Source organism: Cryptotermes secundus, unplaced genomic scaffold, assembly GCF_002891405.2.
Source record: "Cryptotermes secundus unplaced genomic scaffold, Csec_1.0 scaffold2392, whole genome shotgun sequence".
Classification (NCBI taxonomy): Eukaryota; Metazoa; Arthropoda; class Insecta; order Blattodea; family Kalotermitidae; genus Cryptotermes; species Cryptotermes secundus.
In genome coordinates, this window is record NW_019733893.1 from 102,185 (window position 1) to 129,315 (window position 27,131).

The following is a 27,131-nucleotide window of genomic DNA, read 5'->3' on the forward strand; positions in this document are numbered from 1 at the left end:
CTATTGCACTTCTAAACAATCTGACGGGATATTAGCTTAAAATATACCAAAACAGCATCCACGTTCCTGACACCTTGGTCGCATTTCTAAATGCAATAAGATGGCCTGGCAGTAGAAGACCTGCCAGTAAGTGGAAGGCCCAGCAGTAGACTTGCCTGCCGGTATGTCCTCCAGTGCCGATGTGATGGTTGCCATGGCTCGGTTGTAAGGGCCTCGTCACTTTAAACATGAACGGTACACCGTTTCTAGCCAGTAAGAGATTTATAAATAAAATGGATAGCAGATCTTATACACCATTAGAAGATAAATTACATATGAAATTAAGAATTAATTATTGCACACAAATGTTCATCAAACAGAAGATGTGGACATGTTACAAATAGGAAGAAATCCTATACGAAAGATAATTTTAAATTTCAGAGAGTGAAAATTTATGGGAAATGCGTAGATTGGAGACAGGATATTTTAATGAGGGTAGAATATGTCATTGGGCTCAGTTCTGAAGTTCATGACGGGGTTTTTAAATTAGTATTTAACAACCAAATTCAATCTGTACTTCATTTCGCATTAGAAAAGTCCATAATGAGGAGGAGTTGTAGCTTCTGCGATACGGCATCCTGTAGGCTGATGAAAGCCATCCGACGTTTCGGGGAAACCTACTCCATCCACCTTCACGGTCGAAGAGTGAACGAAGCAAGAAAGGGGCATGAGGCAGACAGCAAGCAGAGGGAACTGCGTGCTGCTCATTATTGCTGCCTGCTTCATTCCCCTTTCTTGCTCTGCTCACTCTTCGACCGTGAAAATGGTTCTTCCGAAACGCCTGCTGTCTTTCCCCGAACTACGCGGCATTATATACCAGAGGTGGAACTCTTCATAGCAAAAGCTGTGATACCCTGAAGATCGAAAAAAAGAAAATTGAAAAATGAAAGCACACAAAAATATTTTGCAGTAACAGCAATGTCACCCCAAGTGACGTCACAGACCAGACTCGGGCCCAGTTCTTTGGCAATGGGCGACGAGTGGCAAATCGACCTATCGATGGACAACATACGAAAGTCATAATTCCGGGTCGTCTTAAATGACCGGCGCCGTATTCCAACCTCTACGCATCTGCCGGAATATATCAGGACCTGCCTCGCTGAATCAGTCGGTTCAGTGACTGGTTGCCTGCTTCCTCGGAGTGAGGCCGAGCCAGATGCCACCACTGGCGCGCAATGTGATGCGGTAGGTGAGTCTCAGCTTCTCCCGTCCTGGCACGGTGGACAGTCGGTAAGATCTCAGAATCGTGGCGATGACGGTCTTCATCTCCATCAGCGCAAATTTGTATCCTGCAGGTCAGAGAAACTGTCATGCTCTCGGTTCGTTTCTTCCCACAATTCTGTCTCCTGCTTTGTGTGGCTGTGGAACTGGACTTTCATCGTAAGGAAAGGACGTAAGTTGAGGTGTAAGATTCGAGGTCCTCAAGGAGCAGCCCTTGAAGATTACTGTCTTGTGCGATGTAGTAGACCCCCACCAAAATCTGCGTGAAGATGAATTCCCCGGAAATGATTGTAACGATATATCGAACTATACAAAGCGTCACATCTCATCTTCACTGACTGATGGTGATGAAAACAGGGCGCTGTGGAGAATATTTGGGCCCCAGAAGGAGGGTCTTGTAGGAAGGAAAAGAAAATCACTTAGTAAGAGGCTGCACATCTCGTACTTTTCATCGAATATTATTAGGATGACAAAATGAAGGCGGAAGAGAGGGGTGACGCATAAAAACCTATGAGAATAGGTAAAGCACACGAAATTTTTGTGGGGCATCCTGAGGAAAAAAGACGACTGGGAAGGCCTAAGAATAAATGGGAGGATCCTATTAAAGCGAATCTTAAAGTAACAGAATAGGGAGGGGTGTTGGGCACTTGTTTCCAGACCACACTCTCACACTCGACTTTCACAAATCAATTTCTGTATAATGAGAACTCTCTCTCTCTCTCTATATGGCTCTACAACCCATTTTGTACGACCTTCAGTTTCTTAATCCTATAGGCAGTCGGTAGGACTACATGGACGGGGGATCAGCCCGTCGCAAGGCCGCTACCTACACAAAGGACACCACAAACACAGAATAAACGAACTCAGGCATCCATTCCTTGAGTGGGATTTGAACCCACGATCCCAGCATTCGAGCGGGCGAAAACATTTCTTACCGCAGACCGCGCGGCCACTGTGACTGGCGTAATGAGAACCAGTCAGTGGTCGGTTGCACGTAGTGACTGATGTCAGGTCTCACCTATGCAGTTTCTGGGTCCAGCGCTGAAGGGAATAAACGCATATGGATGTCGCCTCTCAACCGCGTCAGGCAGGAATCTTTCCGGGTCGAATTTTTCAGGGTCTGGGTAGATTCCAGGCAGACGATGCGTAGCGAAAGGACAGATGTGCACCCCGCAACCCGCCGGTATGGTGTACTTACCTGCAACATACAATATTCACCCACTGGCGTACTTTGACGGCTATACACGTTACAACTGCGCAGATCACATAGTGTCTAACGGTAAAGTGCATGCGGAAATATGAACTAGAAGGAAGAAATCGTGGGGTATGCGAGCCCGCGATACTCATTAGCTGGAAGGCTGTGTGGGCCAAAGAGTCGGTTTGGACGCTTGCGGAGGAGAGAGAATAATCTTGCCCTTTCCGGAAATCGAACACCGGCCGTCAAACCCGTAGCCCGTTGCTATACCATATGAGCTATCCCGGCTCCCTATTATTAAATTCGGGCGATGCTTGCTACCATTTTATCTCGAATCTAGGAATGTTAACATTAAGATATATGGAATTAAAATTTTTCATGCACTTTTGTATTGGTATGAAATTTGGTGCGTCATATTTAGAGAAAAACACCGACTGGGGGTATTTCAGAACAGGGTGCTGAGGGGAATATTTTGAACGGAAAGGGAGTAAGTGACAGGAGGATGGAGACAACAGCGTAATTAGTGAGGTTCATAATAAGTGTCCTTCACCAAATACCATTAGGGCAATCAAACCAGGGATTATGAAGTTCGGCAGGAAGTTTGATATGAACGGGCGAGATATTAAATGCATACAAAGTGTCGGCCACAAAATTATAAGGGAAGAGCTGCTTGAAGACATAGGCTCAGATAGAAGGATAATATTAAAATTATTCTTAAAGAAACAGGGTAGGTGTGTGATTACCGAATTCATTTGGCCCATGATAGGGTCAATTTGTGGAGATATAGGAGCAAAGAACCCTTGGTTTCCATAAAACTACGGAAATTCCTTGACCAGATGAGCGACTGTCAGCTGAGGTACCTATCTTGGCGTCCTCTCTGAGTGTCCTCGACAAGATGGGCACACTGGGATACAGCCTCAGAGTCTCCTTGATGCACTGCTCCAAGTACTTGAGCCTCCTAATGTCATTCAGACTGGGGGTCCTGGTATCATCACCGAACACTTCGTCCACCTCTTGAACGACGCGTTCTTGGACGCCCGGGTGCCTCGCTATTTCGAACAGACTAAAGGCCATGGCGGCTCCTACCGAATCCTGACCCTGCACACGAGAAGAATGTCAGCAGAGAAACAACAATACATCGACACTAAAAGTAGGTGGGTGCTCAGTCTCAAGCTCCGGCCAATTTACCTTCAGCATGCACTGGACAGAAAGATAGGTACGCTACAGACAATGGTCACAGGAGAGAAATACACTGCCCTGAGAGGTATCGAACCCCGGACGTCCAGTTTACAGCCAGTCACTTCACTGACTGCAATATCTTGATTAACTTAAGCACCAGGTCATGTAGACGTATGGGGGAGTGGAGGTATAGCTCCACCATTCTTGACTTTGGCACTAGATGTAGGTGAGTGGTCAGCTTCAAGCACTGGCCGCTTTATTCCCAGGGAAAGAAACCCCGGTACCCATTAAATAGGAGGCTGGGTGGGTCCCAAAGCCGGTATGGACACTGGGGAGATGACAAAAACCTCTTCTTGTTTCTGCCGGGAATCGAACCTCAATTCCTCAGGGTAGCCCGTCGATATACCGACTGAACTATCTCGTCTGTTATAATAATAATAATAATATAATAATAATAATAATAATAATAATCTGCCTGAACAAACTGCAACAGATTAGAACACAGTGGTGTCGCTCAATCGGTATAGTTCGTTTGTGGACTAAAAGCCACGGAGTTCAGGTGGTGGTGGAGACAGCGGTTGCACATACCGCCAGCATGAACGTGCACAGCTCCTGCACCGCGTCTTCCTCGCTGAACGACTCGTCTGCCTCAGAGATCCGCAGCATCAGGTCCAGAAAGGACTTCTTGTTCGGGGAGTCTGTAACAGACCACAATCACTACAGGCTTCTGCAGTCGATACAGCGTCGTCAAATGGCACATTAACGGTTCCAAGTATTTCGTCAGCTATTGTCTCGTAACCGGAAGACCCCAAGTTACATTTTCGCACCAGAGAACGGTCTTCTGGCATATGACACCGTGTAGGTGGACGATATGAGTGTCCGAGACTAAAGAGTACAGGCTGTCAGGGCGATAGTTGAAGTGGAAATGATTTTGAAGGAAGTGGTAGTGGTCTAATTGAGATATTATCCCAGCGCTTTCCTGGAGGTGCTGAGGACAACCACAAAAACCCGGTCATGATAATCAGTATCCAACCGAGACTCAAACCGAGCACCTCCTGAATACAAGTCTGGAACGAAATCGATCAACCCGCTAAGTGAAGCCCTGTGTAGGTCCCACTCTCAAGGGTACCTTCAGGTTACCGTGAAGATTCAGTCAGCAGGTACCTCCGAAATGTTGGCCTCTATCTACCAAACTACACGGCGTCACATACCAGACGGTGGCAATCTTTATATTTGCAGCTGTAAGATCCTTTAATTCCACACAGCTGTCCGTTGCCCATTTAGTCATTCCATTTACATAGGCCACGACCACTCGGTTCTTACACTTCCCAAGTTATAGTACAGCATCAGAGTCACATCCGCTGATGTTAACCCCCGCAGTGTAGAGAGTGTCGTCATATACATGCCAGGAAGATATACTGAGATTGTGGGTAACCAAGAATCGCTGTGCTGGCGAGGACCAGCAGCAATTCACCCGACCCGATAATGTTGGTTTTCAAACAGTCGCGATTAGAGAGACGACAGAACGAGAGATTAAAATCTTTCTGTGTTCATTTAAGCACCAAACCATGAAGACGCATGAGGGAGTGGAGGTGTATCTCCACGCAGTTTTAACCTCGGCACTAGATTAGATAAACGTGAGTATGCAATTTTACGGCCAGGGAAAATATCTCGCGGCATCGCCAACTGTGAGCCGATTGTCTGGAGAAAACGTGGGAGCCTCGATTTCTCACCTATGGGCCTCCAAGGCCTGTTACAGGGATAGGTTTACCCTTTTTGTTTTTGCCCAGTGGACCACAAGAGAAAATATCTTACTTTTGCTGGGAATTAACGCCCATTCCTTCGTCACTCAGGCCACACCGTAATCGATATAGCGAGTGAGTTATCCTGTGAAGTGTTTCGCTTACTGGTGCTGATTTCTAGCCCCTGTATCTATCGGCAACTTCTCCGTCAGTTACGTGACGCGTTCATTCCGCATGCCAGGGGTTTCGTAGGCCAATTTGTCACCGTATACTTCTAACTACGTAAATTTCAAAGTGAGTTCTTCTGTGTTGTAACGCCTGGTTGTTTAGGAGAGCCCGCCGTTTCGGGGAATATATTGTTTCCGCCTTCAGGGTCGGGGAGTAAGCTCAGCTAGCCATTCGCTTCTGCCGATATCTTGCATGGGTTATTCTTCGATCCTAAAGTTCCTCTGAAACGTCGTGACCTCTCCAAACTACACGGCGTTACATCCCAGAAAACCATAATCTTCATATTCACAGCCGTGAAAACCTCAAATCCAACACTGCAAATAAACTGTTCTGGATCGTGAATTGTAAGCGATCAGATAGGAAGCTGGCTTCTATGAAGGTGCTGCAATTGGGACCTGAGAAGAAAGAGGTAACACTTGGATGGAGAAAATTGCCTAACGAATAGGTTCATTGTGTTCTTCACCCGGTATTATCAGAGCCAGCAAATCCAGGAGGATGAGAAGGGCGGGGCATATGAACACGGGAGGAATATGAGAAGTGCGTAGAAAATTTCAGCAGAAAGATTTGAAAAGAAGAGCCAACTAGGAAGACCTAGGCACGGATGGCATGTTTAAATAAAGAAGCTCATGTTCCGGGCGAGGAAATGATAAGCAATTGCGGTTATATCCGTTGCATTGACCTAGGCAAGGAAATTCTGCGTATGAAACTTTGAGGGGGGGATTTACAGCGGTGAGGCCCCTGGAGCAATCTAAATGTGGAGGCCCCTATCAGTAAAAACAAAACTTTTTTATAATTGCTAGGTACAAACAAACTTTTCGTTATTTTAGACAAACAAAAGTCTCAATATATTCTGTGGGTTCTATTTCTGTTTTATGGAGGCTCCGGAGTGACCGCCCCCTGTAGCCCCCCCATAAATCTTGCTTCTTTCCAGTTTCGCAAAATAATAGGAGGCTATGAAGATTGATGACGATGTGACACAACGTAATTGGGAAGATTTTTACCGACGTTTCAGAGGAATTCGGTGCCTCAATTTGAAAAGTTCTCTGAGGATGGATGCAGTATATTCCTCCGAAGGGGGTGCTAAATCTCTACCAGACTACATTGCGTCACATTCCACAAGTCACTGACGTTAGAATATAAAGAATTAGCCTCGCATTAACCTACTGGCCTTGGTAATTGAGATGCGATTTTCTTCTGATACTTGGGGGCATCTAAGAAAACAGCTGCTATGAACTCACCCGTAACGTCACGGAGCTGATCGTGGACGCGTCCCTCTCTGCATCTTTCCTTTATTCTCTGGAACCCAGAACACAAACTTGGGATTTAATTTGTTTAAAATTCCCTAGCTGTCAATCTGTGGAAAGTAATTATTTTTCAGACGAATACTTCTCGTTGTAATGGACTCCGTCTTCATAACAAGAAACTCACATCAAATCGACGTCAGAAGCGTCTGCAGAGTGAATGCTTCACCCAGACCAATTAGAACTGCAATTTGGTCTCTTCGCTGAAAACTCAGACTAGGCTCAATGTAGTTTATTTATATCAAAACGAAGTAATATTCATGAGACACCCTGTAGATAATGTTGTACATTCAAAAAAGTACATAGCTTGTATGAAAAAAATATTAATAAAAGAAACACTTCAATTTTTCTCAATTTCTTCTCAGAATTACAATTTAGAAACATGTCTCTCTAAGTGTTTTATAAATCAGAAATATTAGTTTTAACGATAAATCGATATGGCATGGCATCAAAGAAATGTACGAGTATTCGATATCGACATGGACTCAGCGTGTCATTATATCATGAAATTTCTTGATGGAATAAATTTCCTTTTGTTTATTCGGAGGATCTAAGAAGAGAAAATGGGAACTCCATTTCAGAAAATTTGGGTAGATATTTCATTTGGTTATTAATAAAGACAGAATGTATTAAGAATCTTTGCTATTATGTAATGCAAATAAAGATAATGCACAACATTTATGACTGAATTTAGTCAAGTTATTGATCAACTTCGATAAACAATAGAGGTTTAAAACGATTCGATATCGATATCTATCATATCGATAAAAGTCTGTCCTCATTGTTATGTGCCATGTGGATAAAAGTAAGAATTTCAGTTCTGACACTTCTTGAACTTCAGATTCTGAAGTTAACTTTCTTGTGCATAAAATTTTGAGGTTCCCTGACGCCACTGTTTACAAATTCAAAAAATCTATTTTTTTCTGGCTCGAAAAGGCGAGAAAATCAATTTTGTTCATGTACCTCTCTGGTGAAATCGGCGATATTTTTCTGCTGCTGAATCTCGAGCTTCGCGACGTCTGTCAGTCTGTAGATCCAGTCGAAGAGAAACCAGGGGTACAGTAACCGATAGGGCATCACGACCTTGCCTCTGCAACACAGAGAGTGCAACTGCAGTATATCTGACCTTTCGAGACACATGCCACAAAGACACAGATAGAACTGCCACGAACTGAAAGCATGGAGGTGAGACTCCACGCATTTATTTTTGCAGAATATTAAGTAGAGTGCTTACTTGCGGAATGGCGAATCCGAAATGCCAGAGGCCTGAGTAGCCGCTGGGATGCCCAAAACAGCCTCTGCAAATACGGCATACGTTTTCGATTATTTTACTTCTTGGTTTGCATCTACTGCATGGTCACTGCCAGGAAGCTCTTTCCAACGGTGAGGAGGGGAGAAGGGCAGTGTTTTAGGGGTTGTGAGAAAGAGAAAATTTCCTCACGAACTTTGATTTAAGCCTTTTGAAACTTGATCGCCCTAGGGTATTTAAGATAGAATAATATATTTTCAATTATTTTATTTTTTTATATTAAGATTTAATGCATTTCTTTTTTTCAATTATGTTTGTTTTCCAAAATCCAGAGGTAGGTGGATGCCTGGCTTGTCCCTTCCTGCCGGGGTCCATGATACATCGATTCATTTTTACTGTGTTTATTTATGTATATTTTACTTGACGACGCTGTCTGTAGTGCAGGCAATATTTTTCTTTTTTTTTTCTGTTGCGCTAGAGCCCCAATTTGGGCCTAGGACTACCTCCATGAACTCCGTTTCACTTCGGTTTACTAGATCTTACACATACGGTAGGACTCCTTGGGCGAGTAATCAGCTCGTCGCAAGGCCTCTACCTGTAGACAAACACAGAAAAACGCACACAAACATCCATGCCCTGAGTGAGATTCGAACCCATGATCCCGGCTTCCGAGCGAGCGAAGACAGTGCATGCCTTAGACCGCTAGGCTACCGTGACCGGCTAGTGCAGGCGATATAGTACGCACAATCATAAGGTGATTAATGAATGGAGAAGGTACTATCTTCCCATCTGAAATGTGTCCGATTTTGTAGGTTTTCCACGAAATATTTTTATATATTTCATTGTTCCTATGCAGTCCCAATGCCAACCATGTGGCAATAACTTCGTCCCCAATCATATGCTTGCAATGTAGTCAGTCTACCTTTAATCAGATTTCTGATTAGAATATCTGAGAAATTCAGTTGCCTAAAATATAATTACAAAACGCCACGTCATCATTTAAAAACAGTTGAGTTTCTGCTCTGTAATGGAGAACAGAGTCCTCAATAATATAGAGAAGGACCTAGAAACATGTTTATTGTTTTCAATTTCAGCTTTCCTGTTCTTGTTTTGAGGTAAGAGCAACATTTCCAAGACCGGCAGTACACAATACACGGCGGCTCCTCACCGTGTAGAATGTTGAGTACGCAACGATTGACGGGCCCTGTGATGTTGACCGCGCTCAGATCCGCGTCAGCTTCTAGTTTCGTCACGAGGTATCGGGCGCACTCATGAAACGTCCCTAGAAAACCTTCCAAAACGCTGAGGTGGAAGCTAGGCTGGAGCAAACGCCTGTGGTGTCGCCACTTCCGTCCTGCAACATTAACATTCAGAGCGAGGACACATCAAAGAAACGGGCAACTGCAACGCGACCGAAATTTTTTAGAAACGTCATTGATTTCAAGCAGGCAACTGGTTTCCAGATTAGCAGCGCACATTGAGGGGACTTAAGTTTGATTAGTTGCTCACATCATCTCAAGTGGGCGTGTTCTTCCGACTTTAGTGCGCGGTTGTAATATTTAATTTCGTGCACTTATCTTCAGCAATGTCAGATAATGACACTGATCCTGTGGTTGAGACCGCGTGAGACGGGAGGACTACAACCATAAGAAAAACATATTAATTAATTTAATTAAATTTAATTAAGGTCAATTTATATGAATCAGAAAATATCGCTTTCACACGTGATACAAAATTTTGATACAGAGTGCAACAATTTTAGCGAGATAGAAGACACCTGATGATACGGCCGAAATATGCAGTGTTGCATTTAAGACTAAAATATATGTGAAATATACGTAAATGATATATTCATGCAACAGGATGCTTAAATACAGTATTAGGAGAAAAAACTTTGGGTGCATCCGCTCTTCTCTAACGATTTGAACTGAAGCGCTTGTATTGTTTCGAAAGGGTTTAACCAGGATCCAGACTCCTTCAACTCATAAGAAATCTTTCCCAAGCCAAATCTATTCTGACCTGCCTAGCAAAGTCTGCGTGGCGTTTGTCATATAAACGAGGCCCCTGCTCAACAAAATTAGCAGCTTCATGGACCTTTCGTGCCATCTAAAGAAGCGAGTGAATCACAGGAGCATGTGAGAACAGCTGAGTGTAGGAAACTTTGTCGCAACGCAACTGCGAGAAGACTGACTTGCTCAGTTGCTTGGGAGTTGACCTTCTCAGTCTCTCCGCGAGTTGCGTTGCAGTTGCATTGTCGTTCCCTCAATTTGCGCTTCTCCATTCGTTCAACGTGTTCATCTCAGTTTGATAACAATTCTCGGAAATTGCGGGTGCGTTGCGTTTGCCAGTTTCCTTGGTGTATCCTTGTTCTTACAGTGGCTTTCTGCGTACACAAATGAACACACGATGGGGAAATCGCTACCGTCAGAAACGAATGAAGAAATACGGAAAAGGTAAGATAAATACAGTGAAATAGAACCGAAATAAGGAAACAGTGAAGAAGAGGGGATGAGACAGAAGGAGTAAGAAGGAAGACCTGAAGGAAACAAGGAGCAGAATCATGTAGTGCTGGAGCTGGGGTAGCTCAGTCAGTACAGTGATTATGTTACGTTGGTGGATGTTTCTATGTAGGTAAAATAAAGTTGTCCTGTGCTTAATCTATTAAGCATCATGACTTGAAGACGTATGGGCGAGTGGAGGTATAGCTCCACCGTTCTTGACTTCAGCACTAGAAGGAGCTAAGTGGTTAGCTTTACGTCACGGCTGCTCTATCCCGGGGAGAGGGCCCTCGATTCCAGCTGGATAAGAGGCTGGGTGGGCCTCAGACACAGTCTGGACACTGTGGAGTAGAGAAAACTCTCTTGCCTCTGCCGGGAATCGAACCCGGGCTGTCCGTCCCATGGCCTGTCGCTATACCGACTGAGCTATCCCAGCTCCTGAGTATATATAGGATCTTGTTGATCCAGACAAGGCACAAATCCCCATTCTCCTCCCCTTACCCTGTTGTTTTCTGAAATAAGATCCTACAGGTACACAGAAATTTACACTTCAATCATGAAAGTGGAGGCAGCGCGTACCTGCGAAACTCTGGCAACATGTCCACATCTACTTGAAGTAACAGACCAAGAACGGAATTAGTTCCAGTTTCCTGACTTGCAAATGTAAATTTTCTTCAATTTGGTTAGCCCTTAAAACATAGAATGTAAATGCCTATCGTGTAGATCGCAGTGAGGTTGTCGATGTAAAAGGACGAAAATTGTCAAACTAACTGAATTCTAATACACAGCAGCAAATTCTCTTTGATACATTTTAATACGGTAGATATCTAAATAGTTTGTGTGTTTCTTAGTTAATCAGTCAATTAGTTGGCTAGTTTTTTGTTATCTCGTTAGCTAGCTAGGTAGTTGGTTAGGAAGCTAATTAGTTATCTAGTTATGTGAAGCTGAATCACAATTTGACGTCGTTAAATTTCCTTCAACTCACCGCTGCTTGTGATCAGTCCCTGCCCAAGAAAGTTGTGCAGCAACTTGTATAGGTACACCTTCTCGGTGTGTACGTTACTGCTTAAGATGACCTGAAACATTTCATATATTCGTGTAAAATTGTAATAAATAATCGCCTTTAGCTCAATGACATGTTTTGACGGTTTAAGACAACTACTTATATTAAAACTTAGTTTAGACAGAAAAATTTGGCATTTAAAATCTAATTTCAAGGGAAGACAAATTTTTGGAGAACAAGCGCAGATGAGAGTGAAATAATAAAATAAATCTTACATAAACAAGAGGTTTAGGGAAGTTCGCGGGTTCAAGTCCTGATGAGGTCATTGGATTTCTTTCAGTTGACCTAATCCTTCCAACCGCACTAGGCCCTGGGGTTTACTCAGCCTCTAACAGAAATGAGTACCAGGAATTAATTAAATAGTTTTCCTGTGGAGTAAAGCGCGGCCGGTGCGTAAGGCTGACAACCTTACCGCCATCTTTGAGCCGATTGTCTAGATAATGTGGGACCCTCAACGTCTCACAACCCTATGGGCCTTCACGGCTTGGTACAGGGATAGCTTTACTTTTTTACTTACTTTACTAGATTAAAACAGTACACGGCAGTGGGCAGTAGTAGGGCTTTGTGAATATTGTTACTAATTTTCCTATTCCAATTTCTTGACCGGTCAATCCACGACACAGATTTTCACGAAAAACTTGCACTATTTTAGTCAGGTATTAAAAGCTGACAGACAGTACAACTTTCAGGCCGTTATTTACCACTCACTGTCTTGTTAGGTAGCTACCTGTATGTGCTCTGGCGCCAAAAGAAAAACACCTGGTATCACTGCAATCCACACACGGAACACCGGACCGTACTCCTTGTAAGCCGTCTCGCCGATTTCCTTCAGCCCTGCGCAATAATACGCATTAATGCGCATTTACAAAGACAGGAATCAGAATAGTCGCACTGTATCACTGATGCTGCCACTGGAGGTTCGCATAGTGTAACACGTGCATAAGAGCTGCTTCTGGCACTTGCTGGTGTGTTGTAAACATACAAAAGAATGGGTCAGTAGAACTCACTTTGGTGGTTGGTGATCAGGAGAGCGTTTCCCAGCAGGGGCACAGCAGGAGGTCCTGAAAGTTGCAGGACAAAACAAACAGACCGGAACCAACCGGACAGGAAGTAGCATGTTACTCCGAGCAGCAGGACTACACAGTAGCTCCACAGGGACCACGGGTCGAGGATCATGTTGTCGGATGCGAAGCAAAAGTGAAATAAGTTCAAATGTGCCCTGTAAAGGAACATGCTCTACTTCAACATAAACCGACCATCAAGCAATACATGTACATTCATTTATCTGCAATTTCCTAAAGTGAACGCATGACGGGGGTGGGGTTCGTGGTTTACCACTGGGCGGTGTTTAATATTTGTAAATTAACTTCTCTGCAGCATGTAAAATTCTCCTTTACAGAAAGCTCAATGGGATCAGAACAGTGACCTCCGCACGGAAAATCGAAGGGCGACTCCCCGAAACTCTATATACAGAATCACAATTTCCGTTAACCACGATTCTTAAGTCCGCACACCCGGGATAACGCAGTCGGTATAGCGACTGGATACGGGCTGGACGATCGAGGGGTCGGAGTTCGATTCCCGGTGAGGGGAGCAAGAATCTTCACTTCTTCACGTCGTCCAGATCGGCTCTTGGGTTCACCCAGTCTCCTATCCAATGGGTAAGGGTCTCCTCCGGGGTAAAGCGGCCTGGGCCTGAAGCTGACCACTCACCTCCAACAAATGCCGAGGGAAAGAATAGGTGGATCTATACATCCAGTCCTCCATACGTCTTCATGGCGCAGTGCTCAATTAGTTAAGCACAGGAACAACTTTATCTTTTTTACCTTTATTATTCTTAAGTCCGGAAGGGAGAAGGGGTTACTCTCAAATTTTGGAGAGAGCAGAGAGAGGCCAGCCGAGCGGTTGCGCCTCTGACTTGTATTCTGAGGGTGTCCGGTTGGAATCTCACCCATGGCACAGCCTGTCCTTCCTGACATTTTGCATGCATCTTCCAAGTCCCCCCCCCACAGGTAAATGCTGGACAGAACCTCAACTGAGGCGCAGCCCGCTTCCTTCAACATCCTCCCACCATCCAACACTGTATCATCTGAGCTACTGTAAGAATGGCGGTGATGAGAACCATGCAAACTTATGGTTTGGACAGGCTGCGACACAGCTCAAGCAGTTAGTCGCTGGCTTCCCGCCGCGGCGGCCCGGGTTCGATCCCGGGTCTGATCATTTGGGATTTGTGGTGGACAAAGTGGCGCTGGGGCAGGTTTTCTCCAAGTACTTCGGTTTCCCCTTCCAATCTTTATTCCACCAATTGCTCTACAATCACCCTCACCTATCATCTGGGGCTGGTACAATAGGCCAGAAGTGGCCGCAGTACAAGGGACTTAGTCCCACTCCACTAGCAATAAAAAACAGTACATGGTTTGGACAGGGCTCAGATATTTGAGGCTCCCTTTTGACCTGTGTGCGCTTTGAATCGTGCCGCCAGTGCTCATTATATAACAGACTCCAGAGGCATAACCTTCATACCGATTCTCGTAACATCCGAAGAAAAGGCTTGTTCAATTTCTTTTTTCAGAAGTTGGCATCCTTGCGCCGTTAGGCATCTGGACATACCAGGTGCCACTAACATCGTTTTGATTTCATGCCCGTGTGTGTGTGGCCTTCGATATGCGCACACCCGCACACATACAAACAAACACATCGTAGAGTGCAGCCTTCATGAAACTGTTCGTGGTGATATAAACAAATACTTCAACAGATTAGCTCACCTCTTGAGATACATTGCACACTTTTCCTCGTTGCTTTATGATTCCAGGCAAGTTTAAGGATTGTGTCGTGTCGCAATGTAGACGGAAAAATGTTGCATGAAATAGATGATACATTAATGCAACAGCATGTTCAGTCCGTCGCCTCCTGAATTCAGCTTCTTCATCCCGTGAGTTTCAGGTACGCGAGGCGATCACCGTGAAATCTTGTACGATGTGACGCCACATAGTCTCAAAGGTACCAGCGTTTCTGTAGAACCTGCTGCCTCCATCTTCAGAGTATAACACAAAAGCAGCAGGTTTCACCAAAACGTTGCTATGTACTATGAGATTGTACAGAGTTCCATGACGTCACACAAGATAGTAATCGTCAATGACGTTATTATTTAAATAAAATATAATGTAACGTCTACAGCCGTTGCTATGCAACGACCGTGAGATAGGCGAACAAAGAAAGAACGGCCGTTTCTAGGCAACAGCTCGGTAAACACGTTCCCGCTACAACGGACAGGAACGGGACAATAGAAAAACTGTGTTCTCTGTGTGTTCGTGCAGAGAAGTTATAACCAGGACATTTGAAGCAATAACTTCAGTTCAGTTCTGGAAAGGAGGCTATTAAGATAGGACTTGAGCGCGTGAAGCTGAAGAATCTCAACTGTTAGAAGCAGTTGCCAGGGAACGGCTGGTAAAAGCATGGAAGACTGGAAAAGCGATAGCAGTTATTGGGGTGATTTGTAAAATGTATAGATCAGCGATACCATTTTGATTGCTTCCAGTTCCTAGTTGTGTGTATAAGTGGTCACTAAATCCTTTCACCAATCCGAACCCCGTCTATAGCCACACATACGACGCGACAATACGTATTTCTTGTTGCATATCATTTCTCTTTTACCTGGTAGAGAGAAGTCTGGTTTTGTTTTAACGTCAATGTTAGATTAGTGAACACACAGACCACATATAATTATTTCCTTCACTCGATAAAATAGTATTACAGACAAAGGCAAATTTTACTCTAGACGTCTGAGAGAGTGGAGCTGCAGCTCAACCATTCTGAACCGCGGCATTAGACGGAGGTGAGTGATCGGCTTCACGCCCCAGCCGCTTTATACCCGGGAAGAGAGCCCACGGCAATCATTGCGTAGGAGGCTGGGTGGGCCTGAGATCCAGTCTGGACGCTGTGGAGAGCAGATAAAAATCTTATCCGTGCCGGAAATCGAACCCCGGCCATTCAGCCCATGACTACTACAGACATTCGAGGATTGTTACCGTTTTTGTACATTTGCTAACTTAGGATTGCAGTCTTGCAGGGCCTAACGTTGTGTATTTACTTCCAACTTGCTTTTTAAATGCTTGCAACTGCGCGGAATGTCAAGAATAAATTATATGTACATAATAATATATGTACATTATGTAAACCTGAAATCTGCCATCTCATTACGCAATATCAGGTTAGCATTGGAAAGAATTATGTAAGAGGTCACCGAGGGCCGCGCCATAGCTCAAGCGGTTAGTCGCTGGCTTCCCACTGCGGCGGCCTGGTCTGGTCAAGTGGGATTTGTGGTGGAAAAAGTGGCCCTGGGGCAGGTTTTTTCCGAGTACTTCCGTTTCCCCTGCCAATCTTCATTCCACCAATTGCTCCACAATCACCCTCACATATCATCTGGGGCTGGTACAATAGGTCTGAAGTGGCCGCGGTACAAGGGACTTAGTCCCACCCCACAAGCAATAAAATAAAATAAAAGAGGTCACGGATGAGCGAGCGTTCTTCTCCAGTTTCTATGTTTGTTTGTTGGTATTCTGTGAGCACTGGTGATGTTTTATTGTGGATATGTGTAGTGCAGTATACTATGTAGAGGAAACCGTTTACGAGGTTTATTATTTGTGCGTGTTATTCATGGGAGGTGACCTTAAACATCGGCACACGTAGAAATAAGAAGGAATACGAAGGAAAGAGAGGAAGGTTGATACTAAAAAAGCTTATGTAACAGAAGAGATTTAGCAACAAATTTTCAATGGGTTTTTGTACTATTAAATACTACATAATTTTTAAATTATTGGCAAAAATTTCCCACTGGCTTAGTTCCAAATAGACTGTTGAAAGTAGGGAAACCACAGAAATCCTATACCAAATGCACTTATGCTGCCTGGATCTGCTCTGTGTCCAGTTGACGGTATCAAGGTCAGCGCAGATTCTTATAGCGAGAGTAATTTTGTGGACGTGAGCCGATCGCCCTAACGCAGTAAGTTTTATTACCTGTGCCAGGACATAACAACTGTCAAGGACACTTTGGTATTAAAAAGCACCCGTCAGCAATTCGAATCTTGTAGCAGTTACCTGAAAGAAAACTGCAATAGCAGTGACGATTGCGTATGAATATAATTATTGTGTTTCTGAACATGACCGCCTCTGTGGTTTAGTGGTCAGCGTTCCTGGCTACAGATCCAGATGTCCCGCGTTCGATTCCCAGGTGCTACCAAATTTTCTGAGTAGTGGATCTGGACTGGGTTCCACTCAGCATCGTGAGGATAACTGAGGAGCTATTTCAAGGAAACAGGGGCTCCAGTCTTCAGAACAGAAATTAACTGCCGTGGGGATTCGTTACGATGACCACGCAACACCCTCTGTCCCTTAGAGTTGACATCAACTTCGCCAAGCGGCGGTCGCTCGGTAGGAATAGTTCGCTTGTGGACTACAGGATACGGAGTTTGTTTAGTTTATGGACATTATCTGTCGTCTTTCTTTTCTTGAAAACTCACATAACTTTTCGGAGACTGGGTTCTGTCGCCGTGTTCAGGATAAACCTACTCCGCTGGGCACAACAGATAGAGCTAGTCCCTATCTCAGGACACCTGTACCAACATAAATCAGGGTATATAAACCAAGCACAGCATAAACCATCTGCGAGATATAAGACAAACATTAAAAACATTCCACATACATGAAGCCTAGCACCAATGTCAACACGCTGTTTCACGGCTATTGTTAAAATTAGAGTACTATGAGACTAGAAGACAACAGGCGGTTCTCTGGTCGAAATGTGGACGAAGGGAAGCACAACAAAGTGAAAAATGGAGAGACTTGAAGACGAAAAGTAGAAAGGAATGGAAGACGGGAAATATGAAGGAGAAAATCAATGGAATATGGAAAGAAAGAATGAACAAAGGTAAGAAGGAAGGAAGAACGGAAAGGGAAAAAAAGACAGATAAATAAATGGCAAGAGGCTGACAGAAAAGGAACACGAATGTCGCCGCCCTGTGTGACCTTGGTGTGTCTATTTATAATTGAGAACGATTAAGGAAGAATGTGGACTGGTTACCCTAACGCGAATTCTGTTCATGGTGAACAATGCAGAAGCCATCTTCTAACTGAACAGGACATTAATATTCCAGGCGCACAACGCAGGGACGTGTGTGTCCCACAGATTGCTGTGGCTCAGTCAGTGGCGGGTGATTTCAATGCAAGGGCACGGAAAGGTAGGCGCACCTAGCTTAGGTAACTTAGGTCTTGGGGAGAAAATACTGTGAAAATCAAGAGCGCGCTTATTCTTGAAAACGAATCCACAGAAAAAAAATTATGCGTATCTGGGGCGGAATTCACGACATACATCGCGATCCGTTGTCAGGATGTGACACGTAGAGATCATGCTGGACTAGACATATAGCTCGAACGTGTGAAAAAAAAAACATAAATAATGAACTCTGGGGAGGTATGCGGCTTGAAAAACTGGGGGTGGGGACGACGACAATATTAACAGAAATCTTAAGGAAAGAGATTTTTAGGGATGGGAGGTGGATGGAACTGGTTCAGGATCGTGTCCAATTTAATCCACCGACCGACTAATGAGAGACAGTGAGAGTGAGTGGACAGTCATGGCTAGAAAACAGCGAGTTGCAGTCACGAGTTATAGCCGACAGTCGAGTTGGTTAGCTCTGAGACAGACGCCAGCCGGTAATGACGTAAGCAGACGATATTGTTGAGATCCGTTAGGAGTTAACGGCTAATCACGAAATAGAAGACTTAACTTATAATGAGTGACAAGTAGAGTGTGCGAATTAGCAAGAGATCTATAAATGCTGTAGCTACAACTGATAAGTGTTCAATAAATCTAATTACCGATCCAAACAACGTGCGTAGCCATTAACAAATGACAACGGAAACGAAGTAATTTCATGCTATTAGTAAACAAAGTGGGAACAGAAGTAATCCTAAGCCAGTTTCATCCAGTTTAAAAGTCGTTTCACTGGGATCATGTCGCCTGTTTCCGCTTGCGGCAGGTATCCGAAAGGTTTCTACATCTCGTTTAATCAGGCGTTTCTTGTGTTCTTCCATTAATTCGAATTGTTTGCACAGCTCTTCGGTCCTCTGCGCTAACAGAGCCATCTCCTGTCATGCAACTGCGTCTCTTCGTGTACAAAATTGTTGTAGCGAGTTTGTTTACAAACATTTGTACTTTATTTCCTTCACTCAGTGCAACCGGACAGAACAAGTATTAAGTAAATAAGTTGTTTCTGTGCTCAATTAATTAATTAAACACCACGCCATGGAAACTTGTAGGCGAGTGGAGGTATAGCTCCACCGTTCTTGACTTCAGCACTAGATGGAAGTTAGCGGTCAGATTCACAACCTCACTACGTTACTCCAGAGGAAAGAGCCACAGGCACCCATCGGATAGAAGGTTGTATGGGACCCAGTGTCGGTGGAGAAGAGAAAAATCTTGAAATGCCGGGAATCGAACCCGGACATAAAGTCCGTAGCCCGTCGCTATACCGACTATTACTACGATTAACATTACTACTACTAAAGAAGGTAAAGGCCATAGAAGCCCATATGGTTGTGAGACGTTGTCTTCTAGACCAAGGGTCTCCAAACTACGGCCCGCGGGCCACATCCGACCCGCGAAAGAATTGTGCAGAAATGCTCCAATTGAACTAATTTTCCAATGAGTATTGGTAAAAATATACTTGTTCATAGATTTCAAATTCATTAATTAAGATTGTGTTTAAAATATATTGATATCCCCCCCCTTTGGCACTACAGCCCCAGTGGGCCTAGGCCTACCGCCATGAACTTCTCCGTTCACTTCGGTTTTTCTAGATCTTACACAATCGGTAGGACTCCTTGGGCGGGTGATCAGCTCGTCGCAAGGCCTCTACCTGTACACAAACACAGAAAAACGCGCACACACAAACTAAACATCCATGCCCTGAGTGGGATTCGAACCCACGATCCCTATTTCCAAGCGAGCGAAGACAGTACGTGCCTTAGACCGCTCGGCTACCGTGACCGGTATATTGATATTCCATATTATGTTAATATTATTCACAATTTTACTAATTCTGGACCGTATACTGCGCGGTATTTCTTCGTACTTGTTCGGCCTCGATCGGCCAATGTTTCTTCACTGTGTTATCCACCAACAATCACTTTGTGGAAAACACGTTGATATGAGCTCTGTTTTAAAGCCTGTTATTTCTATCGTTAATTTCATTCGCTGTCATGCACTTAACCATCGCAAGTTTCGGTCTTTTCTCGAGGAATGTGATTTCGAGCTTACTGACCTGACATATTATACTGCAGTTCGATGGCTTAGCTGTGGAAAGGTTCTTTCGCGCTTCTTTCAGCTCAGGAATGAAATTGATATATTTCTTACCGAGAAAAACCATCACGAACCACTTTTATCAGATACCGAGTGGCTTTGGAAATTAGCATTTTTTGCTGATCTGGTGAACCATATGAACCATTTGAATTTAAAGTTGCAGGGTGAAAATAACTTAGTCTGTGATTTATTTGCACTTATCAAGGCATTCAGAGCAAAGTTGATACTTCTGGAAAGCCAAGTGAAAAATTGTAACTTTGTTCATATGCTATACTGTGCAGAGTTGCATAAAAAGGGTGAAGCGGAATTTCCTTCCTCGTTTGCAAATTTAGTCTTTTCAGATTTGAAAGAACAATTTCGGAAGCGATTTGCTGATTTGGATGCCAGTGCTCAGGAAATTAGATTGTTTCAAAATCCGTTTGACTGTGATGCTGCAGATGTCCCAAGTCAAATTCAAATGGAAATTATTGAACTTCAGGAAAATTATCATATTAAAGACAAATACAAGGAAGGAAATTTGATTGTAAATTTATCTCCATTTTTGGGACGACATATCTGTGTGAACAATTTTTTTCCCAGATGAAGTACATTAAGTCGAAATACAGGACAAATGTATCCAATGAACATTTAAAGTCGCTACTTGTGATTAGCGTTTCAAAATTTGAACCTCAATTTAAACAGATTTTAAGAATGCAAAAAGATTTCCATCATTCACATTAATTGTTTTATTATAATTTGTGATGAAAATATGATCATTTGCTGCTACTGTCTGTTGTCATTAATATATAATAATTTATTCTCACGTACTTTGTATTTAGTTTATGAAATTCTGTGTTTTCAATAAAACTCATATACCTAGAGTTATTAATTTCTCATTTTATTAGGCAAGTTGAAAGTGCTCAATTACCTAATGTGGCCCGCGTTTCGAAAACGTTTGGAAACCCCTGTTCTAGACAATCGGCACACAGATGGCGGTGAGGTCAGCCTTACGCCCCGGCCGCCCTTTACCCCCAGGAATATTCCTGGTCCTCATTTCTCTTATAGGCTGGGTCGACTCCAGGGTCATAGTGAGGCTGGAAGGATTAGGTAAATTGAAAAAAATCAAAGGATCTCATCGGGAATCGAAATCGCTACCTTCCGGCTTGTAGCATAGTGTCTCAACCAACCACTACTACTACTACTACTACTACTACTACTACTACTACTACTACTACTACTACTACTACTACTTGCTGTGTAGGCCTCCTCATCTGCTGACAAGACAGTGCTCCGAGCACGCGGAGCGAGCGCTGCTGCCTCCCGCCTGCTATTGAAACAGAAGACTGAAGCTGTTGCGCTTGTCGCGGCGTCTGAATCGTCTGAATGCAGTCTGACTCAACGGGCACTCCCGACCCGACAGTTCACTTTGCAGCGCCTTGCGGTGTCCGCAAGCTGACAATCAAGCTACAATACAACGGCGAGGCACGCTCGTGTCCAGTTCACGGGGCTGTCGGTACCTGGGCTACCAACGCAGAATTGGAAAGAAGCGGCCTTGGCCTAATAGTAACGATAGCTTGTGTCCCGGCCGGGATTCGAACCGAGAACCTCCCGAAAACAAGCGAGAACCCTTACCGAGACACAAGCCTGTATGGTTCGCGGCCGGGGAACGTATGGATTGTAGCCACTAATTTAGTGAGTAATCAGTCGCTCGGGTTTGGCGGGGTCCATCAGAGAACGCAGGACTTGGAAGTAGCTGTAAGGTCCGTGAAGGCGGTAACAAAATTTCGGGTTGCATAAAAGTGGAGACGTTCTTGAGCAGCTGAACAACTGCTAGCTACCCGAAAACAATTCTGATCTTTGGAGTCGGTCGGTCAGATTTCAAGGTTAGCGCAGAGGTGACGAAATGGACCCCGTTCGAAACTCGAATCTGTTACAGATGACCCAGATTGGAACTTCTGTACACGCAGCCCGTAGCCCGTCGCCGTAGTGACTCATGGGAACAAAGAGGACAAATTGTGAATGTGGAGCCGAAGTGAAAGGAACTCGGTAGAGTGACCTGTCTTTCTGGGAAGAAGGACACGGATCGCAGAATGCAGGGCTATGTGTGTCGATGGCATAATTAACAGAACGGCCTGGGTCTCCGTGGCATAGAGGAAACCAAGTGAACGGCCAAGGACGTCAACGTCAACGTCGACGTCAATGACCCAATAAATCCGCTTCTGGCACCCTTTCAGGGGTGCCCAGGCTCGAATCTCCGTTGGAATATCATCTATTATAACTTAGGCTTTCCGTGGTTTTCTTCGGTATCTGAAGGCAGGTCCCAGGATACTGCTTTAAATTAGGCTACGACGACTTCCTTTCACATCCCTTACAAAGAGTCATTCACTGTCATCCAGTCAATCGGAGCTATTTATCACAGTCAGAGTCACTTTACTCAGTCCGTCTTGGCGTCAAGCCCCTTGAGACCCACGACTAGAGATTTTTCTTTTCAACTGAACCCTTGCCGTAATAGCCCTTATGTAACATGCTCTCTGACGAGAAGAAGGGGTTGTCTCTTATGAATATATATAAAATTTGTCAAGTGTACATTTCGCACATATAACATGTTATTAAAAAAATTTCCTTTTGCACTACGCTCAAGTCCTCTGTCAGTAGAGGCTTTGCAAAGATCACGCCTATCTTACGTATCTTATGCTACAACGGCAGCTTAGTCACTTGAATGCTCGTAAGCTTAACCGCCGCCAAGTTTAAGCCTCTTGTGTTTTCTGTATCTCTGAGATACAGAATGCCTCACTAAGGGGTTCACAAGAATCTGCTTTCATTAAAATTTCCCAGTGACGGGATAATGCGGCCGCTGTGATAACTCTTCGGGGTTCATAAGGCCAGGGAAATTCTTGAATAGCTCAAAGATTATCAGCCCTTCTAAGATGAATCTGTTCCACATAAGTTAGTTAGCTCGTCAATTAGTTATATACATTGCCGATCTTGCTTTTTCTAAGAAACAAGAATTCTGTAACGAGAGGTCTACGAAGCAGTAAAATGTTTAGGTTCAAGTGTTGGCACTCCTGCTTCGTATCTGTGCAGCTCCCAATTAATTCTCGAAAGGGAAACCGGCTACATTGACAAAGATTTTCTGGTTTACCTGAGTAGCTCTGCACACTTGTTAGATTAGTGCCTTCAGAAAGGTCCGAGTACTCCCTGTCACACAACTCCCAGTTCACAGCCGATAAACGTCAGACAGTATGTGGTCTGAGAAATAAGCGGAAATATGTTCTTGTGCAGCAGTTGGCGCCACTGGTTAGCCTGCGCCACACAAGTCAGCAGTTTTGTTGCAAACAATTGTTGGGAGTCTTTTCGTTTTGTTTATTTATCGAAATGCAGGGAAAATAAGAGTTTTGCAATAATTTCAGCAAAACCCAATATTGTGGAAATAAGATACTTACTGTTGATCAAATTCGGTCCCCCAGTACTACCCAGAAACAAAACAAAAGTCCCCATTGGAAAATAGCCAGACCGTGGGATTCCAACCAAAGCGCCAGTCGAAATCGAAGAAGAAAGTCATAACTCGGTCGTCAGGGTCTCGTTTCTGAAATCTAGATGAATCAGGCAAATATGACACACAAAGATAAAATTGTGCTTTTACTTCATTAAGTACTACGCCATGGAGACGTGTGGGGGAATGAAGGTATAGATCAAGGCGTTCTTAACTTCGGTACTGTGTGAAGGTTAGCTTAACGCCCCGGCTGCTGTACTACCTAGGAAAGAACCCCTGGTACTCATCACAATTAGAAGCCAGTTAGACCCCAGAGCCAGTTCGGAGGAAAAAATCTCTTGGGACTGTCGTTAACCGAACCCCAGTCCTCTCGTTGTCCAGCAAGTAGCCTAACCGCTACAGTAACTGTGATCCCCGGCTTAAGAATGTGAGGGAAGACGTAAATTGACGTATATTGGCGCGTCAGCACTCCGTAAGAAGCGCGGAGCTAGTTCAGGAGTTCAGGGCTGCAGAGCGCAATTACTGACATCCATAAACGGAGGCCTTGTTTTTCGCCTTCAGCAGATGGAGACGGTTCCTTTGCGTGGAGCGGGAAGCTGCAGTGTTACGGCCAGCATGTAGAACCTGCTCTCAGTTATCTCAACACAGGCTTACAGTTGAGATAGCCCATGGGCTACGGGCAGGACGACCGAGGTTCGAATCTCGGCAGAGGCAAGAGATTTGTTCTCTTGTCCAAATGGCTCAGACCGATTCTGGGGCATATCCAGCCTCCTATGCAATGTGTACCGGGGGGGAAAACGGCCGGGGCGGATAGATGACCACACACGTTCATCTAGTGTTGAGGTCAAGAACAGATGACTCTATTCCTCCGCCCCGCCCCCGCGTCTTCGTGGCGCGTTGATTAACTAATTAAGCATAGTGGCAACTTTACCTTTACTCAAGGTTTTATTTCTTGTGAGTTATTCTGCGTGGCTTTCGCTAACCAGACCAGGGACGGACAAACTTGAAAACCACTGGATTAGAAATGCAAATGCTTGGATGGACCGCATTTCCGGAAGAGTACCTGGCGAAAACTCCGACACTATCTACTGCTGCAAGAAACGCTTGAAACAAATTTAATATGTTCCTACGAAAGAAAGCGTCACTGGATTTCTTGACAAGTTCAGAAGAATGCAGATGTTGTGTAAACTGAAAACAATATATCACGCAAGTTTTCACAGTACTCGGGCAAAATAAGAGACTAGTTGCAGAAATTAGTAATCCACCAAATGTAAGAAGAAGACTGAGGAGGCAGTGGCCGTCTGACCTACCACAAACCGCAGATGACGAAAATTAAAACCATCATCATTCCTGTACAGGACCTGTCAGAATATCATCAGCGGATGACTTTTCTATTCAAGACACTTACTTAAAACAAATTTACTTATTACTCCATATTATTGAGAGTAGGTTGTAAATATGTCATTAATTAAATAAAAAATGTTTGCACATAGCCATGCGTGCTGGATAAGTTCTCGCGACTCGAATTCGGCTTGCGGGCCATAGTTCGCTAACCCTGATGTAGACCATATAGCGAAGAACAATATGATGGCTGATGACTTGGAAACAAGTGGGAAGGACTGTTCGTGACCTTGTCGAAGTCCTATCTGCAGATTTACCTGAAGGGACTGAGGAAAACAACGAAAGACCTCAGTCACAATAGTCTGTGTACTTGTCGGTATTTCAGTCGACCTCATCATGAACACGAATAAATAGAGTTACTACCAAGCCCACCTTCTCGGCAGAACTGTTTCATTTCAATTCAATACAAGCTCTTAGTCCAGTCAGTGTAGTGACGGCCGAGGTACGATTTCCGGCTGAAGCAAGAGATTTTTCTTGCATAAACAGGGTCCACACCGGCTCTGGAGCAACCACAACCTCCTATCCAACAGGTATCTTGGGCTCTTCTTCGGGGGTAAAGCGGTTGGAGTGTGAATCTGACCGCTCACTTCCATCTAGTGCCGAGATTTGGGATCTATGGAACAACATCTTTAGTTACCAATAAGTCTTCATGGCATGGTGTACAATTAATTGCGAAAAGGGACACTCTTAAGCTGTCCTTGTCAAATGTATGCCCTTGTCAACATGAAGCTGTGTCCCGGAGATCTGCAGACTCATTAGGCATGAGCAGGTGGGTGCAGGTTGATGGATGGCCTTCATTCGCCATCTCCGTTTCGCAAAGGCATCAGTAAGGCCTCGTCTCTTCAGCAAATGCTCTTAGGTTGATCAGACCAAGGAGGGTAAGGTGAAGGAACCTGTAGCTCCTTTGGGTGGGAGTGTGAGGACCACGCAAAACTCTCGTGACCGGAGGACTATGAAGAGACGTGAGGTGTGGACGAAATGGGAGCATTAAATTATATTGTTAAGAAATACGATGTGAAGATATGGACTGGATTGAACTGGCTCTAGGTAGGACAGAATAGAATAAGTATACCGTTTTTATTTGGGTGGGCAGTTCCCTGAAAATGGACGTTTCAAAGACTGTATGGGTCATTCCATGTGAAGTCATCCAGAGAGATCGCTCACTATTTTTTAAAACATTCATATTTTGTACACTTATTTCTACATATTTTCACACTTCAAAAATATTTTTAAAAAAAATGTGATCGCTCGGTTCTCCCGGTATAGCCGCTTTTATAATGCGAAAAAACGAGTTTTCGGCTCAAATGGAGGTTTGCGTTATCTTCCATCTCTCGATAACTACTGAAGCTACAGACTCCGATGAAAAACCAATTTCTTCCTCATGATATGGACTATAAATCATGTTATTACAAGGTTTTACTCAACTCACTTTATCTAGGTGTAATTAAGCTTGAAACGTACCAATCGATTTTGGGGAAACCCCTAATTTGACTTTCAGAAACCAATGGGAAGAGGAAAGTATCAGATCTGTGGTTTCTATCCTTTGTTGTTACGCACATGAGGAATACAATCACGTAGTTTTGAACCCTGTACCTAGTTTCTAAAATTTTCCAGGAGCTTCCAAACTTTGCTCTGGGCCCAAACTCGGCCATTTTTAACATCTCACATCTCTGGTGGAGAAGCTCCGAAAATTTTGAAACTCATAGAAAATAATTCCCTATTCTAGGGTAACCTGAAGTTAAAATTGCAACTTTGGTATTCAACTAATAGCGAAGTTGTTATAATGCGAAAAGACACGTTTTCTCCTGAAATGGAGGTTTGCTTCATCTCTCATATCTCGATAACTATTGAAGCTAGAGACTCTAATAAGAAACCAATTTGTTCCTCATGATATGAGCTATAAATCATGTCATCATAAGATTTCACTCAACTTACTTTCTCTAGGTCGAATTAAGCTCTAAACTTACCTATCGATTTTGGGGAAAACGCTATTTTTCACCTTCAAAAACCAATTGGAGGGGGAAAGTGTCAGGTCTGTGGTTTCTACCCTTTGTTGCGTCCTACATGGGGAATATAATCTCATAGGTTGAACCCCGTACCTAATTTCCAGAATTTTTCAGGAGTTTTCAAACTTTGCTCTCGGCTCAAAATCGGCCATTGTTAACATCTCATATCTCCGTTGGA

General features: G+C 44.0%; 1 protein-coding gene across 1 annotated transcript; it reads right to left on the reverse strand.

Moving 5' to 3' along the window:
* Positions 1 to 242: 242 nt before the first annotated feature.
* LOC111868363 (probable cytochrome P450 4aa1) lies at positions 243 to 21,409 on the reverse strand. Its single transcript, XM_023858946.2, has 12 exons — positions 21,308 to 21,409; positions 12,723 to 12,934; positions 12,443 to 12,549; positions 11,638 to 11,728; positions 9,323 to 9,508; positions 8,140 to 8,203; positions 7,869 to 7,995; positions 6,843 to 6,900; positions 4,223 to 4,332; positions 3,316 to 3,553; positions 2,279 to 2,458; positions 243 to 1,328 (listed from the first exon to the last, which is right to left on the reverse strand). The coding sequence occupies exons 1-12, from the start codon at positions 21,322 to 21,324 to the stop codon at positions 1,153 to 1,155; spliced, it is 1,566 nt and encodes a 521-aa protein (XP_023714714.1). The 5' UTR covers positions 21,325 to 21,409; the 3' UTR covers positions 243 to 1,152.
* Between the last annotated feature and the right edge of the window lie 5,722 nt (positions 21,410 to 27,131).

Excerpts from the sequence above, each read along its gene's own strand:
- LOC111868363 (XM_023858946.2), bottom strand. Across the intron at positions 12,550-12,722 it reads CCTGATCACCAACCACCAAA|GGCTGAAGGAAATCGGCGAG; the intron begins GTGAGTTCTACT and ends ATTATTGCGCAG. Across the intron at positions 9,509-11,637 it reads GGGACTGATCACAAGCAGCG|GACGGAAGTGGCGACACCAC; the intron begins GTGAGTTGAAGG and ends TTAATGTTGCAG.